Source organism: Pagrus major, chromosome 8 (genome assembly GCF_040436345.1).
Source record: "Pagrus major chromosome 8, Pma_NU_1.0".
Classification (NCBI taxonomy): Eukaryota; Metazoa; Chordata; class Actinopteri; order Spariformes; family Sparidae; genus Pagrus; species Pagrus major.
Window position 1 is genome coordinate 11,941,232 of NC_133222.1, and position 24,752 is coordinate 11,965,983.

The window sequence follows — 24,752 nt, forward strand, 5'->3', positions numbered from 1 at the left end:
CAACAATAATAAAAAGATACCAAATGTTTAAAGGGAAGTATTAAAGAGGGGAGAGTATTGCTGTGGATGAAATCAGACTGTGAATCCTCTGTGATTTTGGATGAAAATAACAGAAGCAGCAAGTAAGTACAGATAATTTCACTGGATTTGTTGGAGGCTGATGATAAACTGGAAGCAGAGGGACAGTGAAATGATGAAAGGCCTGTCTTGAAATGAGCCGAGGTTAGTAAACAGCAAGAGGGGAACATGCTGGAAGTGTGGAGTAATGCGGGAGGAAGACAAAATTGAGAATAGCTACAAATATTAAATGTTCCTGAATAAGGTTCTTAGATCTGACATATGTTGAGTGTCCCATATTTCCCCATTTGCATATTAATTACATACAGCCTGCAAAAAAGTAAACTCACATTTTTATTCCATTCGCTCTTGATTGTTCTATTAAATTCCTTCTGGCTCTTGATTTTATATCGTCTGCTCACATCCAAGCGATGAATCATCTGAAACAGTATCATTAGTTAATTCCAATTACATTTTGGGAGTGCATCACTGTAGTTCTGGATATTGGATATTTAAACATTTAAGGGAATATATAAGAGTGGGATCAAAGATCTCGAAAAGAAAAAAAGTCCAATTATATTCAAATTAAATGAATTAATTGATGATTTAATATGTACACACAAATTGGACTACTATTTATTCAAACTGGACTAATTTAAGGCCACAAAATGATATGAAAGAAAATACAAATTAAATAAAATGAAAGATTTAGTAGAATCAGACCATAAAATACACATCATGCAGCCCACTAGTTTTAAACTGTAGTCAAAAAAGCTGTCGTCAAAAATAGCAACCATATAAAATATAACAATAACCCTGAGTCCTGCTCCCACCTCTTGTTTTGGTTACAGCATGGAAACCGTAATACCACCCAGCACCAGCAGAGGGGGCGCTGTCCCAAGCACAGCCATGCCGTCCGGAAGACGAATGTAAATATTTTTGTGACGTTTCATCTCCCGGATCATTCACATCCACCCATTAAGAAGAATATCAGTCCCTCCAGCTCATGACCGCACCGCCGTGTGTCTCCTCCTCCTGTCAGACCCTGTCCACTAACCTGAGTGTGAGTGTGTGAGTGTGTGTGTGTGAGTGAGTGTGTGTCAGCAGTGCTCCTTCTCTGCACGGCTCCATCCATCGCCCGTGTGTTTGTGCACCAGCTGCTTCCTTGTGTGCAACATGCAGAAGAGAAGGAAGCCAGAGCCGATCCAACTCAACCCCATCCCCGATGGGAACACTATCAACGGCACTGGAGCCACAGAGTGAGTGTCGATATTCATCTGCTGCTGACATTCAGACTGCTCGATGAGAGATATTGATAACGATCACCATCTGATTGATCATTTATGTCAGAGTCATGTTCAATATGCAGTAATAATAATAGTGACAGCCGCAGTAACACACAGATAACAGTATATTTCCTTTACAGTATGTGTAAACTTCCTTTTGGGTCTCTAGTGTGTGTGTGTGTGTGTGTGTGTGTGTGTGTGTGTGTGTAAGCTCACTGAGGGTTGCTCTTGGGCTGCAACTAATGATTGTCTCCATCGATTAACATGTATTAATTATTGATTGAATAATTGATCAAGTTCCCAGAGCCCAGGCTGAAATCTTCAAATGACTTGTGTCTAAGAAGAGGAGAGATGTACAGACTGTAGTTAATATTAATAAGTTAATATCATTAAGTCTTAATTTTTTTCATTTAACCATTTAGACTAGAAAATGTAAGAAGAAGGGGAAAAAAAGTACCCCAGAGAACCAAGCTGACTTCTTTAAACAGCATTTCCTAACAGGCTCATTGTCCAAAACACAAAGATATTCAATTTTCAATAATATAGAAACAGGGAAAAATTGCACATCCTCATATTTGAGACGGTGGAGCCAGCTAATTGCATTTATACTTGATAAACAGCTTAAAGGATGAGTTCACCCCAAAAAATAAACTGAAGTGGATTGTTTTAAATGTTAAAAAACAACCTAAAAAACATGAAATAGCCCCATGCAGCTTGTCCAGTGTAATCCAAGTCTCCTGAAGACCTGAGATCCCAAACTGATTCCGATCACGGACTGAAAAGACGTTACTTACACCTTTTCTGAAGCCTAAATCTTCACTGTAGCTGCTGAGCTAAAAGCATTAGCGCACACCTGGTATGAAGTGGGTGCACTAGTTCGTCTAGCTTGACCAATTGTGTAAATAAGATCTTTTCAAATCAATTCAGGATCTCAGGTCTTGTAGAGTTTTGGATTATGCCGGATGGCCTGTATGGAGCCACTTATGTCAAAGTAAAATCAAGTCCCCATCCACTTCAGTTGTTTAGGAGAATGCTGCAATGATGTTTTGCTGTCCAGAAATGTTTTGTGGACTATGAAACTTCACCTGACTCCCCATCGGCATGAGGGCAAGTAGATAATGACTGAATTTTCATTTTCAGGCGTAATTATCCTTTAAATGATTCAGCAATCACCGTAATAGATGGTGATGCATTTTCTGCTGATTCAATCAAGTTGTTTTACCTCTAGCCAGCAAATCCTCAGATCTTAGAAGCTGGCACCAGTAAATCTTCCTTCAAAGGGTTAATTGATTATCACATTACGCTTGATCAACTAATTGTGTCGTGCAGCAGCTTAAACTAAATATTACGGCTGCCGAAATGTTCATGATTCCAATTTATATTTTTACTTTTCATATTTTACTACTAGGTTTCATGCATCAGTTCCGTTACAGAGAAAGTCTAAACATCATTGTCAATGGACCTTTTTCACAGCTTGTCATAGCAAGAAGAGCACAGGTGTGAATAATATTATATACGACCGCATCCCATTTACATTTCGTTCCAAGGTCCTGGTATTGTGTACGCTGATACACTTGATGGAACTGAGGCATTGTGATTAGTCAGAGATTGACCTTTGCAGAGAGGCAGCGTGTTGAATAATATTTCTGCGCGTTTTAGAAGTTTTGTGCAGCTCTGTTCCCACCACTGTTTGACAAAACACAGTAATGGAGATATTAAACTGTTGTGACACCATGCTCGCACAGATCTCAGTTCACGGAGAAAAAGCCCAGTCAAGTCCAGCAACAAGCTGGATCAGTTGAGATGAGAGTTACATAACATGTCATCCCTCGTGATGGCTGGCTTTCTAACGTGTTGAAGAGGAGGAATATTTCATTGTTTCATCATTACATCATACTCCTGAAGGCCGTCTGGGTCTTTTGCGATGAATAACTCAATAAGCAACAGACCAAAATCTTAAATCTCAGTATAATGATGCATTAAACATTTAGGTGACTTTCTACAACTCAGCATTTTAGAATGAATTCACAGAGCTGCAACCAAGAATGAATCTAACATTTTTTTTATTTTTTTTTTTTATCAACCTGTTATTTTTTGTCTGACCAACAGCGTTTAACACAAGTACATGCAGGTTGTTATTATTTAAGACAAAGAAACGCAGCAAATTCTCACATTTAAGTAGGAACGATCAAATGGAATTAGAAATTGAAGAGAGCTTCCATAAAAGTAATGTATTAAGTCCAATATATACATTTCTCTATACACTTTTCTGTATGATATTAGTGGATGTTAAAGACACTATATATCTATATAGATAGTATATTGGAGGATCAGCGTGTTAATAATGTTTAACAGGGGAGTTGTGCCTTGGCGTTGCTCAGTAGAAGTTGTTGATGATGATATAATGTTTGGCCCGAGCTGCACACATTCCTGCTGCTGAGGCCGAGGAGCAACATGTCACGATGCAGGAACAAGCAGGAAATCAGAGATTTGGCGGCCTTTGTCGTGGAGGGATCCCTCTTCCCAGCACAGCAGGAGCTCACAATGTGTGTGTCCAGTAACACTGCAATATCGTGCACTGTGACACTCAGCCTGACAGGCTGCTGACAGCAAGCCGTTCGGCCTGATTTTACTCAGACCTCTTTTCCATAAAAAGACAGTTTTATCTGGGTCTAAACTCTCAGCTGTCTGAGGCTCTGTGGGAAAACAAATCATGTTTCAAACCAGTGATGGTGGATGACTGCTCCGCAGGCACACAGATGTCCCTCACACATTTTGTTCCTTAACACTGCATAAAGCAAAACTCCAGCACACCCACACGAAAAAGGAACGGGGGATAACAGTTGCTATTGTTACACAGTTACAGCATTTCGAGTTAAATTTGAATTATCTAATAATGAACCATTGTATGTCTGATGAGAAGAAAGCTGTAGCCAAACCTATTACACATAACACAGTACATTATCAGGCAAGAAGTTAGCGCCTAGACTCTGGACCCATCAGGCTTTGATAGTTCAAGATTCAAGATTCAAGATTCAAAGATGTATTCGTCACATGCAATTGTACAAGTACAGTAGCAGTGAAATGAAATTGCAACCACTCCGTTTTCTGTGGAAAAAAGAAAAAAAAGTGCAACCAGAAAATAAAATTTAAATAAGAAAATACAACTGAAAAAGAGAATAAAATAAAAGACTTAAATTTAAATAGAAAAAAATAAAATAAAATATAAATATATACATATTATAAACAAAAAGACAAAAGTATTTACAGAAAGAGTCGCGTGCAAAGTAGCAGATTGTGTATGCATGTGTGTGATATATGGTGTGTGCTGAGTGTGTGTTATGTTGGTTTTTGAGAGTTTATTGTCAGAATGGCCTGAGGGAAGAAGCTCCTCCTCAGACGCTCAGTCCTGGCCATGACACTGCGTAGGCGCTTGCCAGAAGGCAGCTTCACAAACAGGTCATGATCCTGGTCACTCTGGACCTGCACCGCCTGGTGTAAATGTCCTGAAGGCAGGGCAATGCAGTTCTAGTGATGCGCTCAGCACATCGGATCACTCTATGGAGAGATTTCCGGTCCTGTAATTTGTTGCAACAGGTGACCGATGCACATCTAATCTTGCACGAATGATGGAGAAGTGAGCCGATCCATGGGCTCTTCCAAAAGTGCAGAATGTAAATGTCTAACAGGACATTATACAGTGGTTCTGCAAGGGACTTAAGAAACCAAAAGATGCTTTGTGCAGAGCTGGAGCTTTGCGAAACATTCAGAGACTAGTGAAGAGGAGGACTGAATATAAAGATCCAGGCAACTGTATTCCACAGGGGTGTAGTAGGATGGAAGTGTGTGCTTGAGGAAAACATCTTTATGGATGTTAGCCAGGGTGTGAGTGCTCTGTGTTTTTCCTAAAAATGGCCACTTACGGTGTCTTCACATTGGGTATAATTGTTTGGCACCATGCCAGAGTCTGATTGCCTCGCCTGCTGGTCAGCTTTCACATTAGTAATGTCTTTCTGTATGTATACAGTCCGATACAGTAGGTACACAATTTCCCCCTCAGGGATAAGTTAAGTATTTCTGACTGATTCTGATACTGCACCTAGATGGTTTGCGATCTGCTAATATACACGAAGAAGAAGCAGAGAACACTTGCATCATCAACGCATAGCATAACAGTCATAGCAGTCCACTTCCTTGTTTTGGTACAGTAGCTTTCACACCTGATGCGAACCATACCTGAGTACACGTGAACTGTACTTGAGACCACCTCTTCAAGCGAACACAGGCACGAACTGGACTTTGGGGTCGAGTGTACTCTGATCCAGGCCCAGGTCCCTGGTTTGAAAGTACCCTTAAGCTTTAGAGTCCAAGCATAATGTTGACGCATGCCTCAGCGTAGACTCCATCGTTTGTCGTACTGAAACATTTCTTTTTCAAAAAGCCTACAGGATAAAGAATTATAACAAAATACTTTAAACAGACTACACAAGTATGATCAGCACAGGAAAAATGGTATGCTAAGCATGGTCAAACACTAGTGTGCTCTCAAGGCTCCATAGCTTCAACTATACAATATTATCTAATAAGCAGAGGAGGCATGTTTGACCTTTTAACCAGTAAGACGTCAGGGCAGACCGCAGTCTTAATTGGTTCTAATTAGGCATGCTGAAATGAAACATTTGCACTGCTTATTCCAAGCAAACCAAATATAACATCAGTAATTATTCTATGAACTATTTTTCTACTGTATAAATGACTCTAACACAGGGGGGATCTTTTTCTGGGAGCCCTTTCCACTGTTCCAAGTGTCAAGTTAGACTTTGAGTAGTAATAAAATCAACAAATGTAGACAAGTTTACAGTTTGTCAGGACTCGGTCCAGGATCTTGTTATGCTATAACTAAATATGTATAGATGTAATAATGTCACAAAAGACAGGACAATATAGTCTCGTACCATGACGATGGTATCATTTCGATATATTACCCAGCTGTCGTTCATGCCCGCGGGTGTTTCCTATTTTGGCTGATAAAACCTCCTCTCTCAGACCCCTATTATTCTTATCGGTGTGCTGAGTTTGACGTCCTCATGTAATTCTCAGCAAAGCTCCACCCATCAGGCCTTCTGCACAGCAGTTGTCTCGGCTTGTCATAGCAGACGAAACACAGGTGTTACTAATGACATTAACGATGGCTCTGTACTATTCAGACATCCCAGTCAGTCATGACAGTGTGACAGTGAGCCGGCACGCACATTAACAGGACCCGGAAACTAGAGCCCTCAAATGCAATCCAGCCACCATTCATTTTATAATGTCCCATGGATGTAAGGATGATAGAACATAATGATATGATAGAATATCTCAGGTAAACCCTCCAGTGTTTATATAGTGGGGAGAAAATTATTGTGTTTCAGAACACACACTTACAAATGAGCACATTATTTTTGTAACTTGGACCAGCACACAGGAGGATTCAATTCTCACGCTAGCAGCACAGGTGTTGCATATTGTGCGCAGATGAGCTCAATGCGATCGATGAGCCTCTCATTGAAACCAGACCATTCCACTCTGGTGAAAAGGAATTGCCATTACTGCCCGCCAAATGCTTTCTCAGCGTGAAATGGCTGGCAGCCATGGGGGAAGTGTACTGAGTGGCTCACATAATGCCAGCCAAGCATGTAATATTATCAGAGGAGATCTGAGAACAAATAAAAACAACCTGTTCTGGTGTAGACCGGCTCTGGCAGTTTGCTATTCGCTCAAATCTTGGATAAGATCCTACTATCACATACATCCAAACTTACACAATATGGCTGTGAATATGTATAGTTTTATTATTCAGAGAGGTGTTGCTTTTCAGGTGAACAGGAATAAAGCAAGTGTGAACGTGTGAAAAGGAAGTCAGTGATCAAAACCCATACAGCACCCACAGTTTGTGCTGCTGATTCTTCATTCATTAGATACCACGTACGTTTCCTGTGTTACCACAGAGGAACCGTTTCTTGTTTGTTGCACTTAGAAATAGGCATGCTTGATTGCAAAAGCATTAATTCCCCTTCACTTTAAACACTGCTGTTTTGTTGCAGACTAAAAAAAAGATCAGGCCTTCCTTGTGATTCATCAAACTATACTTATTTGTGTGCATTTCAGAGTGCAAAATCTTTCTGTTAAAAAAGCAAAGAAGTTATGATGATCTTTTTTACTTGGATCCTTGAAAGATAAGTTGACCCAAAAATGAAAATCCAGTCATTATCTACTCCCATGCCGATGGAAAGTTGGGAGAAGTTTCGTGGTACACAAAACTTCATAACTTCTGATTCATGGGGATGAGTAAACAATGACATAATTATCAATTTTGGGTGAACTTGTCCTGTAATAACTGACGCTTGTGACCATCACCAGTCAAACCACTGAACCTATCGAGCACCTTTCAGTCCACTCTGATCCATGTTTAAGGTTTGACAGCAGTCTTAAAGCGGAAATAGTGTGTAGGCCTCACAGCTGCAGCCTCTTAAGTGGATTCATTTATTTTAATTTAATAACTTAAAATTTCATAGAATTTCTGTTTTACAGTACTGCAACATCATATTCTAGCTAACCCTAATTGGTAAACATTTTATAGTGTAAGAAATACAGTAAGAAGTTAAAGAAACCCAGGTCACGAGGCAAAACCATGTATGTGTGGCTCACAATCACATGTATATTTTTTTTATAACAGCAGTGCCATTTTCTTTCCAGCACGTTATGACCAGCTGCAGAAACATTGATTCTTTTGCGTTCAAGTTTTTATTGGATGTCCTTGGACACTATGTGGATGGAGCACAAAAGGCCAGCATCGTGCTCACTCCTTCCTGCACCCAGAGGCAGGGGGGGCTGCGGTGTGCAGCTACTGTAGTCCCTCCCACCTGCGTATTGTGTGGAGTGTGTTTCAGGCTGCTCTTCTTCTCAGTATCTCCGGCCTCCTCCGCCCCCAGCTCTTGTCGACAAAACGCCCACGCTACCCACAGCCAACTCAAACTCAGCACCTCGTCTCCATGGATATGCAGGGTCTGCTGTCAAAAATAAAACCACTTAACCCTCTCTTTGCTGTGTGTTTGAGCAGTGGAGAGAAGAGCATACTGCCCTGCTCTAGCTGCTCTCAACTGAGTCGTGATTAGGTACAAAGATTTTGAAAGAGCATAATTACCACTGAGCTTGAAGAAAATTGACTTGTTAGTATCATTTTATCATGCGAACAGGAAAAAAACTGGTGCTTAAACTAAACTTTGTAAGAAGCTGAAGACAAACACCTGACAAGAGCTTGTACACTTGCTTTTAGCTTTTAACAAACAGTTACTGAAAAATACTCCAAAATGCTAACGTGAGCTTGTTTCCATTAATTTACATGAACAGACAAATACACCTTTTGGAGTTTTTAATAACAGAAAATTCACTTGACAGACCACATCTGTGACATGACCACTCCATCTTTGAAGGACCTTCTTATCAAGTTTGTGATGAAAGCTTAGGCTGGCTTTGTGACGCAGTGTTTCGAGAGGAGAGGTCAGAACGTCAGAACAGTTGACTCCACAATTGATTTCTCAAGGTGATACATCGCCATGACAACAGCATAGGGGAGAGCGACATCAGCGCTCAGAAGAACCTCGAGCTCTTTGGGGGGTGGCCATTGTTCCTAGAGACTCGTGCCGTAGTAGTCATCATCACACACCGAGCACAACAAGTCTTTCCTCCAAGATTTCATGAATATAAGAGATACAGAAGATCTGTGTGCACGGTGCATTGCCTCATTTGGGGAAAGAACATCTGCAAAAATTCTGTCTGAATGGGCTCAAGGCCCTTTTTATTCAGGGAAGAATTCATTGATGATACATGCATTACACATCTATTTCTCTATCTTTCTTCATCGTCTTTCTCAGAACGAACTTGGAGGCGCTGCAGAAGAAACTAGAGGAGCTCGAGTTGGATGAGCAGCAGCGGAAACGCCTGGAGGCCTTTCTGACACAGAAGCAGAAGGTGGGTGAGCTGAAGGACGATGACTTCGAGAAGATCTGCGAGCTGGGCGCAGGCAACGGAGGGGTGGTCTTCAAGGTCTCCCACAGACCCTCTGGTCTGATTATGGCGAGGAAGGTAAGCCGAGGGCTGGATATAGGGACGACTTTCGTGAAAAAGCAGAGTTTTCTTCGGTATATCAGACAGGCATTGTTTTTACATCTATCCATATTGGCTGAAAAGTGTGAATTACTAACCAACACATGGGTCCATATCAACAGCTTTTTCTCATTATCATAACATGTATGGTATCCAGTGTTCTTGTGTGTGTGTGTGTGTGTGTGTGTGTGTGTGTGTGTGTGTGTGTGTGTGTGTGTGTGTGTGTGTGCACAAAAAACAAGATTAATTTCCTTGTATTCATGTTGTGTGACATGAGAACATAAATAAAACCTGATGCTTCCTGTTTTCCAGCTGATCCACCTGGAAATCAAACCAGCCATCAGGAACCAGATCATTAGGGAGCTGCAGGTGTTACACGAGTGTAACTCCCCCTACATTGTGGGCTTCTATGGAGCTTTCTACAGCGACGGAGAAATCAGCATCTGCATGGAGCATATGGTACTTAATCTTTTTAATATGTAATGGCTGCCAGTGTGTTAGCACAACATTCACTTTGAGTGCTTCAAGTGGGTTTCCTTCCATGTACAACCTCGCTTTTATTCACACAGACCAAGCTTGTTGGTTAAATGTCACAAATGATTATTTTTATGCTCTCCATATTTCCCTTCCCTGCTGGCTGTAGGACGGCGGCTCCCTGGATCAGTCGCTGAAGAAGGCAGGCAAGATCCCAGAGCAGATCCTTGGCAAAGTCAGCATCGCTGTGGGTAGCTCCAACACCTCTCCTACCAGTTTTCTGCTCTGGTCCTCACACTACAGCTATATTTGTTTGTTTTTGTATCACTGATGCATATGCATTTGTACATTATTTCTTCTGCACTATCAAATAATCAGAACCCCTGCTCGACTGATATGCATTATTTGTCTTTCCAGGTCATTAAAGGGCTCTCCTACCTGAGGGAGAAACACAAGATCATGCACAGAGGTCATTCATTTTTTCGTTAACTGAACAATGTTATGAATACAATCAGGTATTTAAAGGTTACAAGACACATGAATAACGCTGTTTGCTTTAAATAACCTGAGGCAGAGTATTAAGATGCATCGACTAGATCTTTGTTGCACTCAGTGTCGTACACAGGGATGATGAAAGGAAGCACAGCAGGCGTCGAGTCTTTGCAGCAGTTTGTTCTGTTTTGCTTACTGTTCCCTGTTGAACACTTGCCCATCATGTTCCCTTATATACTGCATGTCCCTCTTTCAGATGTGAAGCCCTCAAACATCCTAGTGAATTCCCGCTGTGAGATCAAGCTGTGTGACTTTGGAGTGAGCGGACAGCTCATAGACTCCATGGCCAACTCCTTTGTGGGCACTCGCTCTTACATGTCTGTGAGTTAAAAAAGGGCACGCGCCTCCTTTCCTGCTGCTCTCATTCACACGTTATTGTTAGGACATTATTAAGGATTCCAGTAAAGAGTAGGATTTATAGTTCTAGGGCAATAAGAGTCTTCAGTTCAGACTCTATTCACAATTTTGAAATCATCTTGGCCTGGCTTTATACAGGGACAGGCCTCATCTTGAGTAGAAATGTATATACAATTCAGCACTAATTAGAAGATTTATAGTTCTAGATTTGTTTTGCCTTATTAAAAACTAATGACATTTCTTAAAGGTCTTTCAAAACATGTTAATTTGTTTTAGCATGCAAGCATCATTTCCCTGCCTGAAGCCTGAGGATTTCACTGTTTTGTTGCTGTGTACAAAAAAAAACCTTTATCGATTTAGATTGTGCATGTTCATGTGAGTGTATAGTTTGTTTTTTTTGTCAGGATTGCTTATAGTAATGATCTGATTTCATGTGTGGCGTGCAGCCAGAGCGTTTACAGGGCACCCATTACTCTGTTCAGTCGGACATCTGGAGTATGGGTCTGTCCCTGGTTGAAATGGCTATTGGACGTTTCCCCATCCCGCCGCCTGATGCTAAGGAACTGGAACAGATTTTTGGATTCCCAGTCGAAGGGGAGGCAGCCGCCAGTGAGTCCTCCCCAAAGCCACGTCCTCCTGGGCGACCAGGCAGCTGTAAGTCTGACAGGACACTGGTTCATTCTGTGATTCTGCAGAGTGGCCTTTTTTAAATTACTGCAACTGTGACTGAAGTCAGTTTCAAAAGGTCTGTAAGTGCTTTTTATCACAAGAAATCAAAGCAGGGTATTTACACCTTTTCCAAGCTTTTTTAGCACCCTACAACTGTGGTGAATTATACACATACATACCTATAAAAATTGTGTGTCTCATGTCTGTCTGTTTGTTTGAAGCACTTCATCCAAAAGCCAAACACTATTCAGACCTTCAAAACACCACATTAATATTCATGCGTTTCCATGGAAGCACCCGTAGGAAACCTTTCGATGAAGCATTGTCATGAAGTGACATCTATTGGTGGCCTTGAGTGATAAGTGCTGAGAACACAGTGAATGATGGCAGAGGCTGATATCTTTCTTTTCTTTTACCTCCTAGCATACGGACCTGACAGCAGACCACCGATGGCTATATTCGAGCTGCTTGACTACATAGTCAATGAGGTGAGTATGCCTACTATACGACCACATATTGACACGATCAGGGTTCAGTTTATATTAACTTGTATGTTTTGATCATGGTTGTTTAATGCTTGCTAATTTTTGGCAGGAGACAACCAACAGATAAGACGTTGGGATCATTACATTTTAAACAGCCTTTTAAAGACTTTTGGTTTACATGAGTGATTGAGTAGCTGAAACCCCAGATTATCGTGAAAATCATGTTTTTCAAGTATATTTAAATTCAAGCTTATTCACAACCATTAAAATTTAAGTTAAATGAACCGTGTCCAAACTTTCAAGACTTTCTTCGAACCCTGCATGGTGAACATACCTGATAGTACATTGTGGTTATGCATTTGCCTGCAATTCGATCCATTCAGTGCTGACTGAACCTTTTGATTTTCAGCCTCCACCAAAGCTCCCTGGGATATTTGGCCCCGAATTTCAAGACTTCGTGAATAAATGGTATGTAGGAGAAATCTTTGAAATATCTTCTCAGTACCAATATTTACTGGCATCAACTACGACTGAAAATAAACATCTGAAAATAAAACATTATGCCACCTAATGGTGTTAAAATGCACTACACTCTTGATTTTTCTTTCTCTCTTAGTTTGATAAAGAATCCTGCAGAGAGAGCAGACCTGAAACAGCTGATGGTGAGTGAGCATACTTAGTATTTACATTGTCTAAAACCGTTTTTGCAACTCTTGACTATCTCACACACCTTTCCTTTTCTTCAGGTGCATCCCTTTATCAAACAGTCTGAGGCAGCGCAGGTTGACTTTGCTGGCTGGTTGTGCAGCACCATTGGACTCAATCAGCCTGGGACACCCACCCACGGGACAGCAATGTGAGGCCTGTACTGCCTACAACATATCCCAAGGTCCTCCAATGAGTGGAGTTGTATTATGGGTTAAATGTATGTTTATACCGAGTACTAAATGAGTTTTAAAGTTGTGCAATCAATAGTTGTATATTTAGTGTACACACCTACATGCCAAATGAAATTAACTATATACTGAATTCTTAAGGCTACGTTGAAGGCCTGCCTGAAAAGCCATCTTTTCTAATGATCATATAATTGCAAATGCTGCTCAACCTGTGTGCTTGATATTCCCCTTTACCTTGTGTCCTTACAGCGCAGACAGATTACAATCTTTGTTAGCTTATGTGAAATAAATAAGTCTTGTGAATCAAAAACTGACAGGTCTGACTCATTCATTTCAACCAACCAATTTATTTATCATTGAACTCAAGTCTGTAAAAGATTGATAACTTAATGCCTTTGGTTTGGCAGGTGTTCCCTTTGTCATGCTTCTTGCCGTCTTGGTGCAAGGGTTCAGTTTGAGCATTATCCTCATGTCCTTCAGAGGACTCTTCAGTCCTCTGCCGTTGATCTTCATGCTGCAATGACAATATAATCCAGATTTAACAACTTGAACATGAACTGAACTGCTGAACTGTAAGTTTTTAAGAAACGTGTCGCTCAGGACTTCCTAATAATCAGGGTTCAGAAACACGGACCTGAAGTGGAACATCATCATAGTTGACAAGCTAGAATTGATTTCAAGAGCCATTTAATTTTTGCTTCTAGCTGGAATAGTTCAGGTACTTACTGCAAGGTCATGCTTGAGGATGGCGCGACGTCTTGGCATAGGGGTCCAGTTTGAGCATTATCCTCAAGTTCTTCAGAGGATTCTTCTTCAGTACTCTGCGGTTGATCTTCTTGCTGTAATGACAATATAATCCACTTTTACCAATGTGATCTCCCACTGTATTTCCTGCATTTTTGTTTTGTTTGTGTGTCGCTCAGGACTTCCTAATAATCAGGGTTCAGAAACACGGACCTGAAGTGGAACATCATCATAGTTGACGAGCTAGAATTGATTTCAAGAGCTGAGCAGTGCTTACTTAGGTGTATGAAGTGCTTTCTGGATCTCCTTGCTCTTCAGGATCCTGTTCTGGTCTGTGTCTGTCATCTTGTGCATGGGCAGGCTGGAATAAATAAGACATTTAGAATTAAAATCATATAGGAACTCGTGAAAATAGGAAAAGGACGGCTTGTGGCTCAAACTCAGAACTTCGTTGAATATCACAGAATTTCAAAAACACGGACCATGAAGTGGAAGCTCATCACCGTAATGTTAACACTAATGTAACAGCGTGATTGCTCCCTTAAGTACTCACTTGAATTTCAGGGAAGCAGGTTTATGCCAGTGCCAGATGGGGGCATGCCTCTGTTGGTTCATTCTGCAGTGATGCCTTTAAAAAAAACAAAAAAACAACTCAACAATTAAACAATCACCAGATTGAGTGTTAGTGTTCTTGAATTATACATTTGAACAACACACCTGGGATATTTCTGAAGGCTTTGGTGGCACCAGCATTTTGCTTGTAGATATTGCAGGGTCCTCTGCGTTGAATCCATCTGTGATTCCTCATCTTACCCATATGAGCACCTTTTCCATTAATGCAATGCTCACCTTGTGTTGCAGCAATCTTTTGGGCTTTGTTATTACTTCAGGCGAGTATCAGACTCATGGGATTCCCCTGGAATTGAGGAGGACTGTGTAGGAAGAGTGACGCCTACACTCCTCCAAAAAATGGGTATCATACACCATTGTTTTAAATTTCCGATGAGTACCAGCACCATAACTCAACCTGACGTTGTAAACACGCATACCATCTACAACAAACCCCTCATCCCCAGGTCCTCCAAATACTGCACTCACATTATAGGCAAAATGTAACAAGTACTCAGAGTGGTTTATACTCAGTGGTATATTTAGTGCAAACCTCTACATAAAGTGAAATTAACTTTGTATCAAACTACTCTCTAGGCTACATTGCAGGCCAGCCTCGAAAGTCATCTTTTCCCTAATGATCAAATTACGTAATCATGAGGTTTCTGCATGTTAAAAGTTAAAAACTTAAGACCTTAAAGGACCACGATGACTGCAATTTTAGACCATTTCATTTTCATACTGAAACTCCAACCTGCTGTCTGGAGATTGCTTCCGAGTAGTTGGTGCTGAATGGGTTGCACTAGGGCTGGACTTCGAAGACGCTCTGAGTGTGAATACAGAATATTGCATGATGGATGGAGTTTAGTTGAGATTTTTTCCCCCCTTAAATCGCAGCCGTTTTTTCTTGACATCCTTCCACTCTAATGCCTTTATAACCAAACTTCCTAATTTGGGCATTTTCAACAGGCTGCAACCAAGCGCAAAATGTTTGAGTATTAAGATGATGAAAGTAACGTTAGCAGTTTTAGGATGTTACCCACATCGCGACACACTTTGATAGATTAGTGGTCACTGGTTCCATGTTGGTTTTGTTTTGTAGTTTTTTTGTATCACATAGACACATTTTCCCCAAAACATTTTAAGAGACTTAAATTAATGCCACTTTCAAAAATATGGTAATTTCAATTTCCATTACATTAAAAAGGCCTATTATTCAGATTACTGGTTTTTAAATTTTGTAAGATTTTAAAGACTTGCAGAAATCCTGGATAATGCTTTATACCTTGAGTCCTCATAATGGCAACAGATTACAATCTTTGTTAGCCTATGTGAAATAAAGTCTTGTGAATCCAAATTTGGAATGACCGGTCGACTCATTCTTTTGAATCAACTGATTTATTTATCACTGAACTCCAGTCTGTAAAAGAGTGATAGTTTTTTTTATGCCTTGGGTTTAGCAGGTGCTCCCTTCTTTCCAGGCTTTCTCTTGGGTTTCAGCATCTTGGCCTTGATCTATGGAGAGAACAGACAAGGTTTTTAAAAGTCAGTCAATAATTACAATATTTAATTTTTGCTTCCAGCTGGAATAGTTCAGGTTCTTACTGCAGGGTCATGCTTGAGGATGGCGTGACGTCTTGCTGTCTTGGCATAGGGGTTCAGTTTGAGCATTATCCTCAAGTTCTTCAGAGGATTCTTCTTCAGTACTCTGCGGTTGATCTTCTTGCTGTAATGACAATATAATCTACTTTTACCAATGTGATCTCCCACTGTATTGCAAGTTTTTTTTTGTGTGTGTCGCTCAGGACTTCCTAATAATCAGGGTTCAGAAACACGGACCTGAAGTGGAACATCATCATAGTTGACAAGCTAAAACAAATTTTAAAAGCTTAGCGGTGCTTACTTAGGTGCATGAAGTGCTTTCTGGATCTCCTCGCTCTTCAGGATCCTGCTCAGGTCTGTGTTGGTCATCTTGTGCATGGGCAGGCTGGAATAAAGAAGACATTAAGAATTCAGTTCCTCATGCTGGAAATTAAGGAAATAAAGTATTTTCTGGCTCAAACTCAGAACTTCGTTAAATATCACAGAATTTCAAAAACACGGACCATGAAGTAGAAGCTCATCACTGTAATGTGATCAACACTGGTTTTTACTTGTTCTACGCTGCGACTGCTCCGTAAACACTCACTTGTAGCCCTTCTTCAGGGAAGCAGGTTTACGCCAGGTGCCGTACAGCTCATCCAGCTTGCGGAAAGCACTCTCTGTCCAGATGCAGAAGCGTCCAACGTGACCACCAGGGGCAAGCCTCAAGAGGTTCAGTTTGTTCACATTCTGCAGAGTGATGCCTTCAAAGTACAACAATTAAAGTCAAAATTGAACCCAACACATTAATGAATATCACATTTGACCAAATGACCCACCTGGGATATTTCTGAAGGCTTTAGTGACACCAGCGTCTTGGTTGTAGATGATGCATGGCCCTCTGCGTTGGATGCGCCTGCGATTCCTCATCTTACCCTTACCAGCGCGCATGCGCTGAGATGCGTAGACCTGAGAGTAGAAGGTTTAAATAATTTTAATATGCACTTAAATAAACGTCTTAAACTAATGCTTTTACCACAGGCAGATGACCCGTTCTCAATTAATCCTACAGAGAGTAAGAAGTTTAGTTTAAATGCTGCACTCCCAGTCATGCTTTACTCAGCAGGTGCTGTTGTCATCTTGCTTTGACTTTGCACACCATCTTTACTTCGAGTAAAACATGTTCAAGGGATTCTCATAAAAGAAGGGTCTATGAGTGAAAAAATATAATTCCTGCTCTCTTCATACGATATGAATATCAAGACCATATATATTTCAAGCTGAAATGACCACTTTATCTTTGTAGTCATTGTTTATTACATCCTTCATGGAATACAGTGTCAAACATTTAGATTACCTTCTTGATGTCATTCCAGGCCTTGAGCTTTTTCAGCAGCAGCACTGCCTCCTTGGTCTTCTTGTATCCCTCAACTTTGTCTTCAACCACCAGTGGGACCTCAGGGATTTCCTCAATGCGGTGTCCTAAAAGACAAGATCCATTGTGTCAACCAGAGATGTCCATACACACAAACTTCTTGTGAATGTGAGTTTACAGTGCTACCAGAGCTTGCTCAGAATTTATCACACATCAATTTCCTGTGACAGCTTAATGACAGCAGGCAACTGTCACTGTTCACCGGATCAGACGCAAATTACACCATCATGGCAAGTCAAATGTTATTGCTGCACTTTTTAAATGTTATATTTCATTATATAAATACATTTCCAGAATAACATTATGTTCGAGAAGTTGTTTCTCGAGTGTACCTTTGGACATCACAAGGGCGGGAATGGCAGAAGCAGCCACAGCAGAGCAGATGGCATAGCGCTTCTGGGTCGTGTTGATCCTGCGGTGCCAGCGGCGCCAGGTTTTGGTGGGGGCAAACATGCGACCTCCACGACACATCTAGATCAAAGTCAAGGACGTCTGACAATTCCTTAAGTAACAAGTACTGATGTGCCTAATACCTGCTCAGACTCTATTGTTCGTCAACCATCTGAGCCAGCATATGACAGTAGGCATTCTGTCACTGGTCACAGAGTCAGACGCAAATTACACCATCACTGCAAGTCTTCTGATTTTGTTGGTTTGCCTTGGCACATAGTCTTATCAGTAGAAAGAAAACATGTACAACCTAATTTCTGTTCAAAAGGATACATTTCCAAAAGCACCCTGGCCAGAGCGGTGCGTACCACCACCCCTCACACGAGGGATACGGGCCACAGCTCTTCCTGTACCCCAGGACTCTGCACTGGTCTGGTGACCTGAAATAAGCAAAATTACACAAATTACAATTGACAGAGGAGGCCAGATTTTTGAATACATGAGGTCAATCGCCACTTTAAAGACTGTTCAACTATGATGGCAAACCTTAAAACATGTGAGTTGGGGACAGACATATACACCCACCTGCAAGTTCACTGACTGCATAAGGCTGGCGGCTGTTCTTGCGCATGTTGGTGTGAACAAAATTCACAACATCAGGGCGAATTGGAGCCTTGAACACAGCAGGCATGACAACATTCTTGCCTGCAGTTTCTCCTTTCTCGGAGTACACCGAGATCAATGGTCGGGCACAGGCCTAGGAAGCAAGATGAGAAACACTGAGTTTCTGACATAAACATAATGTTGAATTTGAGATGGTAAAGGCACACTCTCCAATATCTGTGGCTCTTTATAATGAATGTGAATACTGTAAGTTTACATGACTTGAACAACTCATTACATCCAACATGTGTAATCAAACTGATAACGTCAAAGCCAGTCTGATGTAACTCGTGGCAACTGTTACGTCAAATCAAGTTTGACCGTATAAAAGGCAGCGGTGTCTGCATATTTACGCCAAGAATTAAGAAAAATTCAGTGACACATCTGCGGCTGTTAGCCTTAGCTTAGCGCTGTTCTGCTAACGCGACTTAGCACGCCGGTTTTTAAACCTTACCCTGTTCGTTCATTATCAGTTGCGTTAACGCTGTCAAGAGTATTAATACACTTAAACGCCACGAGTACTTTCTACCACGAGCAAAATATCGATGTCATCTAAATAAGCGGCATCTGCTACCAACTTGCTAGCGATCTACTACTGAACTTTCAACACGTGTACCCTGGTTGAACCATTGAAGCTATTCGTCCAAAATGGCTCCTCGTGTTAGCTTGGCTAGCCGGGAGCATTACAACTCACTGCTCAATTAAATGTGAAAATAAGCGTCTCAAAGACAGAAAGTACCGGCCTATTTGTAAAAAACAAACAATGGCATAAGCCCCGTGCATAATACAGCATGTTAACCACGATATGAGTGCATTTTCTCACCATTTTCGTTATTTTATTTTCGGCTCGCCGGAGAACACACTCCACCTGGTATGGCGGCCACAGTGAAAAGGAAGTTGGTGAATGACCCTGACTGGTTTATGCCTCCGCCTCGCCCAATATCACTTCCGCCGACAGATTTTTTTCCCATCATTGTTTTGTTTACCGAGAAGAAACACACGCAATAAAATTCATATTAATGAGGCAAACAATTTCTTTAGCATTTCAATCAAATTCTCGATGTCTGACAAAACCACTGTAAAGTTTGTTGATACTTCTGGGACTATTTCTTTACGCCATCTTGGCGCAGGATGAACGTAACGGCCGAACTATTTCCTTGGTAACATTTTTTTCTTTAAAATACCATTTAATTTGTTTACATTTCGTACTTTATTTGTGGTGATATTATTAACACACTTTCCTGACTCCGTTTATGAATTTCTAATATGTAATTTTATAACGATAAAGCGATGACCTGTGACCTCGTGACGTCAGCGCCTGAGTGAGCGCGCGACTGTCAAAATATCAACAGTAGCAGCCAAAACTTCACCGCGACGGTCTGTAAAAAAAAAACCTGTTAACTTCTGAATTTTCTCCGCATTGTCTGCTCTGTGACAGGACATTTGTTCAATATTGTCCTGCAATGGGCTCTAAGGTGATATCTAGCGCGAAGGAGTTTTATAATATTCTGCGGTGAGTCTACTTTTGGACGCTTTACGTTACTAATTTGTAGCTTTTCTTGGCTAACATCAAGTTAACTTCAGGCAGTGGGTGCGTTATCAGCCTGTTAGCTTATGTTCACCATGTGATTACTTCAATAACCACGAGATGCTGATCTTGTCGAAGTAATGTTAATTTCTGTTGTGTAATGTTTGCTGTCTCGTTTGGCCGAAGGTCTCTTCAAGATGAGGAACGCAATGATCCGTGTAGATTTGAGGTGATTTCATTGAAGCTAAAGTACAAATCTGTCGCAATTTGATGTATCTTGCCTATCTATGTTATAGCAAAGCAGTGATGTTGATAAGTTATCTGTTGGGTTTCAGGAGGATATCCAAATGTTAAAGATTTATGGAGACAGAATCCCTGTGCTGAATATGTACTGTGGCAACCAGCCAGTCTTCATCTGTGAAAAAGCTGTGAGTAATGTTAATGCTGCCACTCATTAATATTCAAGGAATCTACAAAAGTATTACTGTGTGATGTGTAAATTGGATAAATGAGAAATGTAGGAAGTTTCTTGGTGCATGGTTCTTCTGATACATCACCAATTGCTTATGCTTTTTTTGACATACTAATATTGCTATGGGATGGTGCACATTCAGTTTACTGTCTGAAATAGGAATCTGTATACCCCGCTTGCCTTGAATTTCAGTTCTGTTGCCATCAACTAGCACCATTGTAAAAGCAAGGGATGTACTCTAACTCGAGATACCTGTTGATACATTTATGTCCTTCAATCTCATGAAGAACCTCCCAATAAAGCTCACCATTGGAGGATGTTTTTATTTCTTGAATTCACAAGGTTCCAAAAATAAATGAACCTGATGATCAACAAATGACTGAAACATCAAACTGCACTGATGATGATGATGATTATGCTGCTGCTGACGATGATACCAGTGCTCTCCAGACAGAATTGGAACCAGAGCCTCTCACAATCATGAAAGCAAGGTGATCAATGCTAATAAGTTTAACGCTTCATCCAAATGAAGCGAGTGCTAGCAGGCTTGTATAACACATGTACTGTATCTAATCTGACAATCAAAATGTAGTTTTTTCTTTCTCTTTTTACAGGCAGTTGCTGTCTTGGTACACATTATCTCAAAATGTTAATGTTTCAGCTGTGGAGAACAACCCTGCCTTACACCCTCTGTGGGTGCGGTGTGACATGTCTGATCCAGCTGGAACAACCTGGTTCGGAGCTGAAACAGTTTGCATGGGCAATAAAGTGTCTGGTGTCAAATTGTACTCTGTTACCTGCAAAGGTATAGCTTAATTTTTTTTACACCTCTTGAATAACCCAGACGTGAAACATTTTCCGTGTAGTAATATTTGTTTATAACTGATGCTCCTGTCATGTCCATGTTTCCGTCATTTTGTTTCATTCCAACTTAAATTTTCTTAGGCTCAACTGTCGACAAAAAATCTCTCATAACCTTAGATGAGCTAAAACAAGAGCACAAGAGAAGGTGTCATCCATCCTCGGTAAGTGAGTGTGCATCTTGTCTTGTAAGTCAGTGTGAATGGTTGGTCATTCACTTACAGCTGTCAGTGCTTCCAGATGGCGATTAAAGGCAGTGCCCGGTTCATCTTGTTTGGCTCCACTGTTGTTGAAAACACCCTGATTAAGTCACAGAGTAGTGTGACGGTGGATTTCAAATGGAGCCATGTGGAGAGTATCCTTGAGACCCCACCCCTGTCTTCTACAGCAATACTGGTAAGCACTCAAAACATACTCCATCCATAAATGCTTACTAGTTATATATAGAAAGTTGAATTTTAAAATACAAAATCAAGTCATTTTTTTTTTGTTCTTGTTCACATGCAGAATATCAAAGTTACCTGTGGGGAAATGAGGAGCCCAATGTTCGAGATGTACAGGGAGCTAGAGTTTCTTCAGGTTTGTGTCCCACAGTAATCTGAGATAAATGACCATGAGTATCAATACACAGATAAACATCTACATTTATCAGATTTCATGATATTTTAGACTCTCGCTGATGGTTTGAGAACTGGTGAGACTGAATGGATGGAACCTTTGGAAAGCACATCAGCTGTAAATCTGACCAAGGCCCTCCTAGAAGGTACCTGCTTGATTAAAATCACTGCATCTTCTCTGTGATTCATTGCCAACAGGTAGATAAGAAGATGACTTTCCTTTCAAACTCTTTTTTCAGAGCTTCAGAACACTGCAAAGACACCACAGGACCAGGCTGCAAAACCAGCTGAGGTATGATGGTGTTAAAATCAAGGGTCTCTTCACAGATTAATCCATTTCAGAATAAATGTTGTAGCTGTCTTGCCTCTTCATCTTTTGTTAAAGACCACAAAGCTGAAGTCTGAGAAGGACAATCCGATTTTCAACTCTCTCTTGGAACGAGGCGATTTGGATTTTGTGGAGCAGCTTTGGGTTCGGATGAGAAAGAGTGAGTTGATTCCTCTATTCAGGAAACTAGGGTTAATTTGATTGATTAATTTGAATCTTTACAAAAAGAAAGCAGCAATAGTTTTCCTCCATTTTGCTTTTCATCATAGGTGTGATCTCATATCAAGACATCAGCGACTGCCTGAAATTGGTCACTGAAGCTCTAAGATACGGTGACATCAAACCCTGGGTATGAAAAGATGTTTCAGTCAAGTTTTTATCACTGAGAAAATGTTGAGTTTTGTTGTGTGTTAAGTTCTGTTTTGTTTCACTTCCTCCAGATCCACAGAGACAGCAGCAGCTCCCTCAGCAAGCTCATCCTGCAGTCCTACCACGAGCAGATTGGTCATGTGTCTCTCACAGGCGTCACCCCTGTCCACATGCTGCTAGAGATGGGTCTAGACAAGATGAGAAAGGATTACATCAACTACCTCATCAGTAACCTCCTTTTTATGCCTCTGAATATCTGTATAACTCTATTTCTATTAAATGATTCCAAGCTTTGCAGTAATATTTAACCTTACTGCATATGCACAAACACAAACTGCTTTGATATTCAACTTTTTGCAACTGTTTTTTTCTCAGGTGAAGAACTGACTACTCTAAACCACTTGGTAAGCATATTTTTTAACTATTTTCATGACAGCTACTCTCAAATGATTAGAGTATCAAACTAGTGTATTCTGAGTTTGGATATTTTTCCGTCCGTAGTGTTATTACCTGAGCACGGACATCGATCTGCAGGAGCAAGTGATCCGACTCAGGAAACTGCACCATCTGCTGGAAATAATCCTGACCTGCAGCACTTTCCTGGGTTTGCCCTACGACCGACTCTTCCTTCTCACACAGTAAATCAGTTTTGCGTTTTCCAGTGATGTGTGATGTGCAAAAATGTGCTTTTCTGAAGATGACAGTAAAGTAAAAAAAAAATGTGTTTCTCATAGATCATGTTTGCAGCACTACAAGATGTCTCCATATGATGAGAAGCACGAATTCAAACTGCAAATCAAACCTGCGCTCATCAGTCATTTCTACCAGAAGTAAGGATCCTATGCAGCTCACCCACTAACTGCTTCATTAAAATCAAAGAAAACTGTAAATAAAATCAAAATGTTTGTCTTGTAATTCATGTTTTAGCGCAAGCTAGTAATTGGCTTCAGCTAGTGTCAAAAAGGTGAAACAGAAGGTACGATGTCCGTAATGAACGATTAATTGCAAATATTTTAATAATCTGATAATTTCAGTTTTAAAATCAGTTTTCAAGCAAAAGTGTCAAACATTTGTTGGTTCCAGCTTCTTAAATGTAAGGATTTGCTGCTTTTCTTTGTCATATTCTAACATTTCTGAGTAAATGAAATGGGGTTTGGACTGTCAGTTGGGTAAAAAGAAGCAATAGCGTCATTTGGGCTCTGTATGTTGAACGTTTTTTTGTTTGTTTGTTTGTTTTGACATTTTAGAACAATTAATCATGAAAATAAGCAGCAGCTTAATTAATATGAAAGTAATCATTAGTTGAACCCTGAACAGTTTGTCTCATCCCTCATGTTTGTGTGCATTCCACAGAGAGCACCCAGTAGTGTGGGGGGTTGAGGTGTCCAGTGGCCACGGTGCTCGTGAAGTCAGGACATCCTTACAGCTGAGTGACAGACCGCTGGTTGATCATGTCATCTTTGACACAGGTGATCGTTATGCACCACTCCAAATAAAGTACTTGCCATATAGTTACAAGTAGCCTCTATCCCAGGATACAGTAGAGGTAACATTTTCTTCTGTCATTTTTCTGACTTCAGATTACCCAAATGAAACAGTGAATGGGGACAGTGAGGATCCTGCCTTTTTCTCCACCATGGTGTGCTGCAGTCTCGCCAACTTTCCATGAACTTACACAGAGCACAACTGAACAACAAAGGATGTGTTTATTGTCATTTTTGATGCTTTCATCAGCAGTTAACATGTTTTAAATTGAGGCAGAACTAGCCAGATAGCAGACAACCATAAGATGTGCTGTTAATATACTGTATTTTTGTCTAACGTTTTAAAAGAACAATTTCAGGCCTTTGTATGTATTTTCTGTAATGCTGTCTTTATCACAATTGCTGCATTTACGTCTGTTCAATATAGAGGTCGAAATAGATTTTGAAGAGTTATTTTGCCAAACAGCTCCCAGTTGTAACCAAATGAAAACACAAAGTACAGTAGACCACAAGGGCTGTTTGCAATGGTAATATTCCACAGCAATATTGTAAAATCCAAAAATGTTGCAGGGCTATCCACACTGTTTGAGTGTCTTGTACTAAGTTCATCATTGTAGGCTAAACAAAGTCAGTAATTCTCTTGAAATTCAGTTCAAATAATGTATTTATGTTCACACATGATCCAATAAAGAAAGGATGCACCTACAGATTGTATGTGATTGTGTGTTGGTGCTTGTGATTGTAAAC

The 24,752-nt window shown here is 40.6% G+C and overlaps 4 protein-coding genes and 7 non-coding genes across 12 annotated transcripts; 2 read left to right on the top strand and 9 right to left on the bottom strand.

Annotated features, from left to right (window-relative positions):
• The first annotated feature begins 1,172 nt into the window (after window positions 1-1,172).
• On the top strand, window positions 1,173-13,172 carry map2k1 (mitogen-activated protein kinase kinase 1). The gene is made up of 11 exons (XM_073472247.1): window positions 1,173-1,316; window positions 9,260-9,470; window positions 9,804-9,950; window positions 10,135-10,212; window positions 10,383-10,434; window positions 10,714-10,838; window positions 11,321-11,528; window positions 11,967-12,031; window positions 12,438-12,496; window positions 12,645-12,690; window positions 12,775-13,172. The coding sequence occupies exons 1-11, from the start codon at window positions 1,234-1,236 to the stop codon at window positions 12,886-12,888; spliced, it is 1,188 nt and encodes a 395-aa protein (XP_073328348.1). The 5' UTR covers window positions 1,173-1,233; the 3' UTR covers window positions 12,889-13,172.
• Window positions 13,173-13,251: 79 nt separating this feature from the next.
• Window positions 13,252-15,562, bottom strand: LOC141001454 (large ribosomal subunit protein uL4A-like). The gene is made up of 4 exons (XM_073472535.1): window positions 14,222-15,562; window positions 13,946-14,029; window positions 13,651-13,763; window positions 13,252-13,438 (listed from the first exon to the last, which is right to left on the bottom strand). Exons 1-3 carry the CDS (start codon window positions 14,281-14,283, stop codon window positions 13,658-13,660), a joined length of 252 nt encoding a protein of 83 aa, XP_073328636.1. The 5' UTR covers window positions 14,284-15,562; the 3' UTR covers window positions 13,252-13,438; window positions 13,651-13,657.
• Window positions 13,517-13,583, bottom strand: LOC141001805 (small nucleolar RNA SNORD18). Its single transcript, XR_012179601.1, has one exon. It is a non-coding gene; the product is annotated as a small nucleolar RNA SNORD18 (small nucleolar RNA).
• On the bottom strand, window positions 13,840-13,906 carry LOC141001806 (small nucleolar RNA SNORD18). The gene has a single exon (XR_012179602.1). It is a non-coding gene; the product is annotated as a small nucleolar RNA SNORD18 (small nucleolar RNA).
• Window positions 14,105-14,176, bottom strand: LOC141001804 (small nucleolar RNA SNORD18). Its single transcript, XR_012179600.1, has one exon. It is a non-coding gene; the product is annotated as a small nucleolar RNA SNORD18 (small nucleolar RNA).
• A 94-nt stretch (window positions 15,563-15,656) lies between the features above and the next one.
• On the bottom strand, window positions 15,657-19,234 carry LOC141001453 (large ribosomal subunit protein uL4B). The gene is made up of 10 exons (XM_073472534.1): window positions 19,170-19,234; window positions 18,269-18,440; window positions 18,017-18,123; window positions 17,626-17,764; window positions 17,216-17,340; window positions 16,698-16,827; window positions 16,466-16,622; window positions 16,181-16,264; window positions 15,883-16,003; window positions 15,657-15,792 (listed from the first exon to the last, which is right to left on the bottom strand). The coding sequence occupies exons 1-10, from the start codon at window positions 19,170-19,172 to the stop codon at window positions 15,721-15,723; spliced, it is 1,110 nt and encodes a 369-aa protein (XP_073328635.1). The 5' UTR covers window positions 19,173-19,234; the 3' UTR covers window positions 15,657-15,720.
• LOC141001807 (small nucleolar RNA SNORD18) lies at window positions 16,075-16,141 on the bottom strand. Its single transcript, XR_012179603.1, has one exon. It is a non-coding gene; the product is annotated as a small nucleolar RNA SNORD18 (small nucleolar RNA).
• On the bottom strand, window positions 16,337-16,408 carry LOC141001803 (small nucleolar RNA SNORD18). Its single transcript, XR_012179599.1, has one exon. It is a non-coding gene; the product is annotated as a small nucleolar RNA SNORD18 (small nucleolar RNA).
• On the bottom strand, window positions 17,427-17,526 carry LOC141001808 (small nucleolar RNA SNORD16). The gene has a single exon (XR_012179604.1). It is a non-coding gene; the product is annotated as a small nucleolar RNA SNORD16 (small nucleolar RNA).
• Window positions 17,828-17,927, bottom strand: LOC141001810 (small nucleolar RNA SNORD16). Its single transcript, XR_012179606.1, has one exon. It is a non-coding gene; the product is annotated as a small nucleolar RNA SNORD16 (small nucleolar RNA).
• Window positions 19,235-19,667: 433 nt separating the features above from the next.
• zwilch (zwilch kinetochore protein) lies at window positions 19,668-24,710 on the top strand. Of its 2 annotated transcripts, none has more exons than XM_073472326.1 (18): window positions 19,668-19,859; window positions 20,061-20,103; window positions 20,210-20,302; window positions 20,689-20,837; window positions 20,961-21,151; window positions 21,292-21,371; window positions 21,448-21,603; window positions 21,715-21,786; window positions 21,877-21,970; window positions 22,064-22,116; window positions 22,210-22,312; window positions 22,422-22,501; window positions 22,593-22,749; window positions 22,897-22,925; window positions 23,023-23,159; window positions 23,256-23,351; window positions 23,875-23,990; window positions 24,102-24,710. In XM_073472326.1, exons 1-18 carry the CDS (start codon window positions 19,810-19,812, stop codon window positions 24,188-24,190), a joined length of 1,788 nt encoding a protein of 595 aa, XP_073328427.1. In that variant the 5' UTR covers window positions 19,668-19,809; the 3' UTR covers window positions 24,191-24,710. The 2 variants fall into 2 exon arrangements, with proteins under 2 accessions (XP_073328427.1, XP_073328425.1); XM_073472324.1 differs by having other exon boundaries at window positions 19,717-19,859; window positions 21,439-21,603; window positions 24,102-24,286.
• Window positions 24,711-24,752: the final 42 nt, after the last annotated feature.

What these genes read in the sequence shown, in the direction of transcription:
- zwilch (XM_073472324.1), top strand. Translation starts at nt 19,810, where the DNA reads ATGGGCTCTAAGGTGATATCTAGCGCGAAGGAGTTTTATAATATTCTG. An exon ending in CTCACAATCATGAAAGCAAG is followed by an intron (nt 20,838 to 20,960) that starts GTGATCAATGCT and finishes CTCTTTTTACAG; the next exon opens with GCAGTTGCTGTCTTGGTACA. An exon ending in TGTCTTCTACAGCAATACTG is followed by an intron (nt 21,604 to 21,714) that starts GTAAGCACTCAA and finishes GTTCACATGCAG; the next exon opens with AATATCAAAGTTACCTGTGG.
- LOC141001453 (XM_073472534.1), bottom strand. An exon ending in AGCCTTCAGAAATATCCCAG is followed by an intron (nt 16,623 to 16,697) that starts GTGGGTCATTTG and finishes TGTACTTTGAAG; the next exon opens with GCATCACTCTGCAGAATGTG. An exon ending in TCCCTGAAGAAGGGCTACAA is followed by an intron (nt 16,265 to 16,465) that starts GTGAGTGTTTAC and finishes TCTTTATTCCAG; the next exon opens with CCTGCCCATGCACAAGATGA.
- map2k1 (XM_073472247.1), top strand. Translation starts at nt 1,234, where the DNA reads ATGCAGAAGAGAAGGAAGCCAGAGCCGATCCAACTCAACCCCATCCCC. An exon ending in GCATCTGCATGGAGCATATG is followed by an intron (nt 9,951 to 10,134) that starts GTACTTAATCTT and finishes TGCTGGCTGTAG; the next exon opens with GACGGCGGCTCCCTGGATCA. An exon ending in CAAGACTTCGTGAATAAATG is followed by an intron (nt 12,497 to 12,644) that starts GTATGTAGGAGA and finishes TTTCTCTCTTAG; the next exon opens with TTTGATAAAGAATCCTGCAG.
- LOC141001454 (XM_073472535.1), bottom strand. Translation starts at nt 14,283, where the DNA reads ATGAACCAACAGAGGCATGCCCCCATCTGGCACTGGCATAAACCTGCT. An exon ending in CCTGCTTCCCTGAAATTCAA is followed by an intron (nt 14,030 to 14,221) that starts GTGAGTACTTAA and finishes TATTTATTCCAG; the next exon opens with CCTGCCCATGCACAAGATGA. An exon ending in AAAGCACTTCATACACCTAA is followed by an intron (nt 13,764 to 13,945) that starts GTAAGCACTGCT and finishes TTGTCATTACAG; the next exon opens with CAAGAAGATCAACCGCAGAG.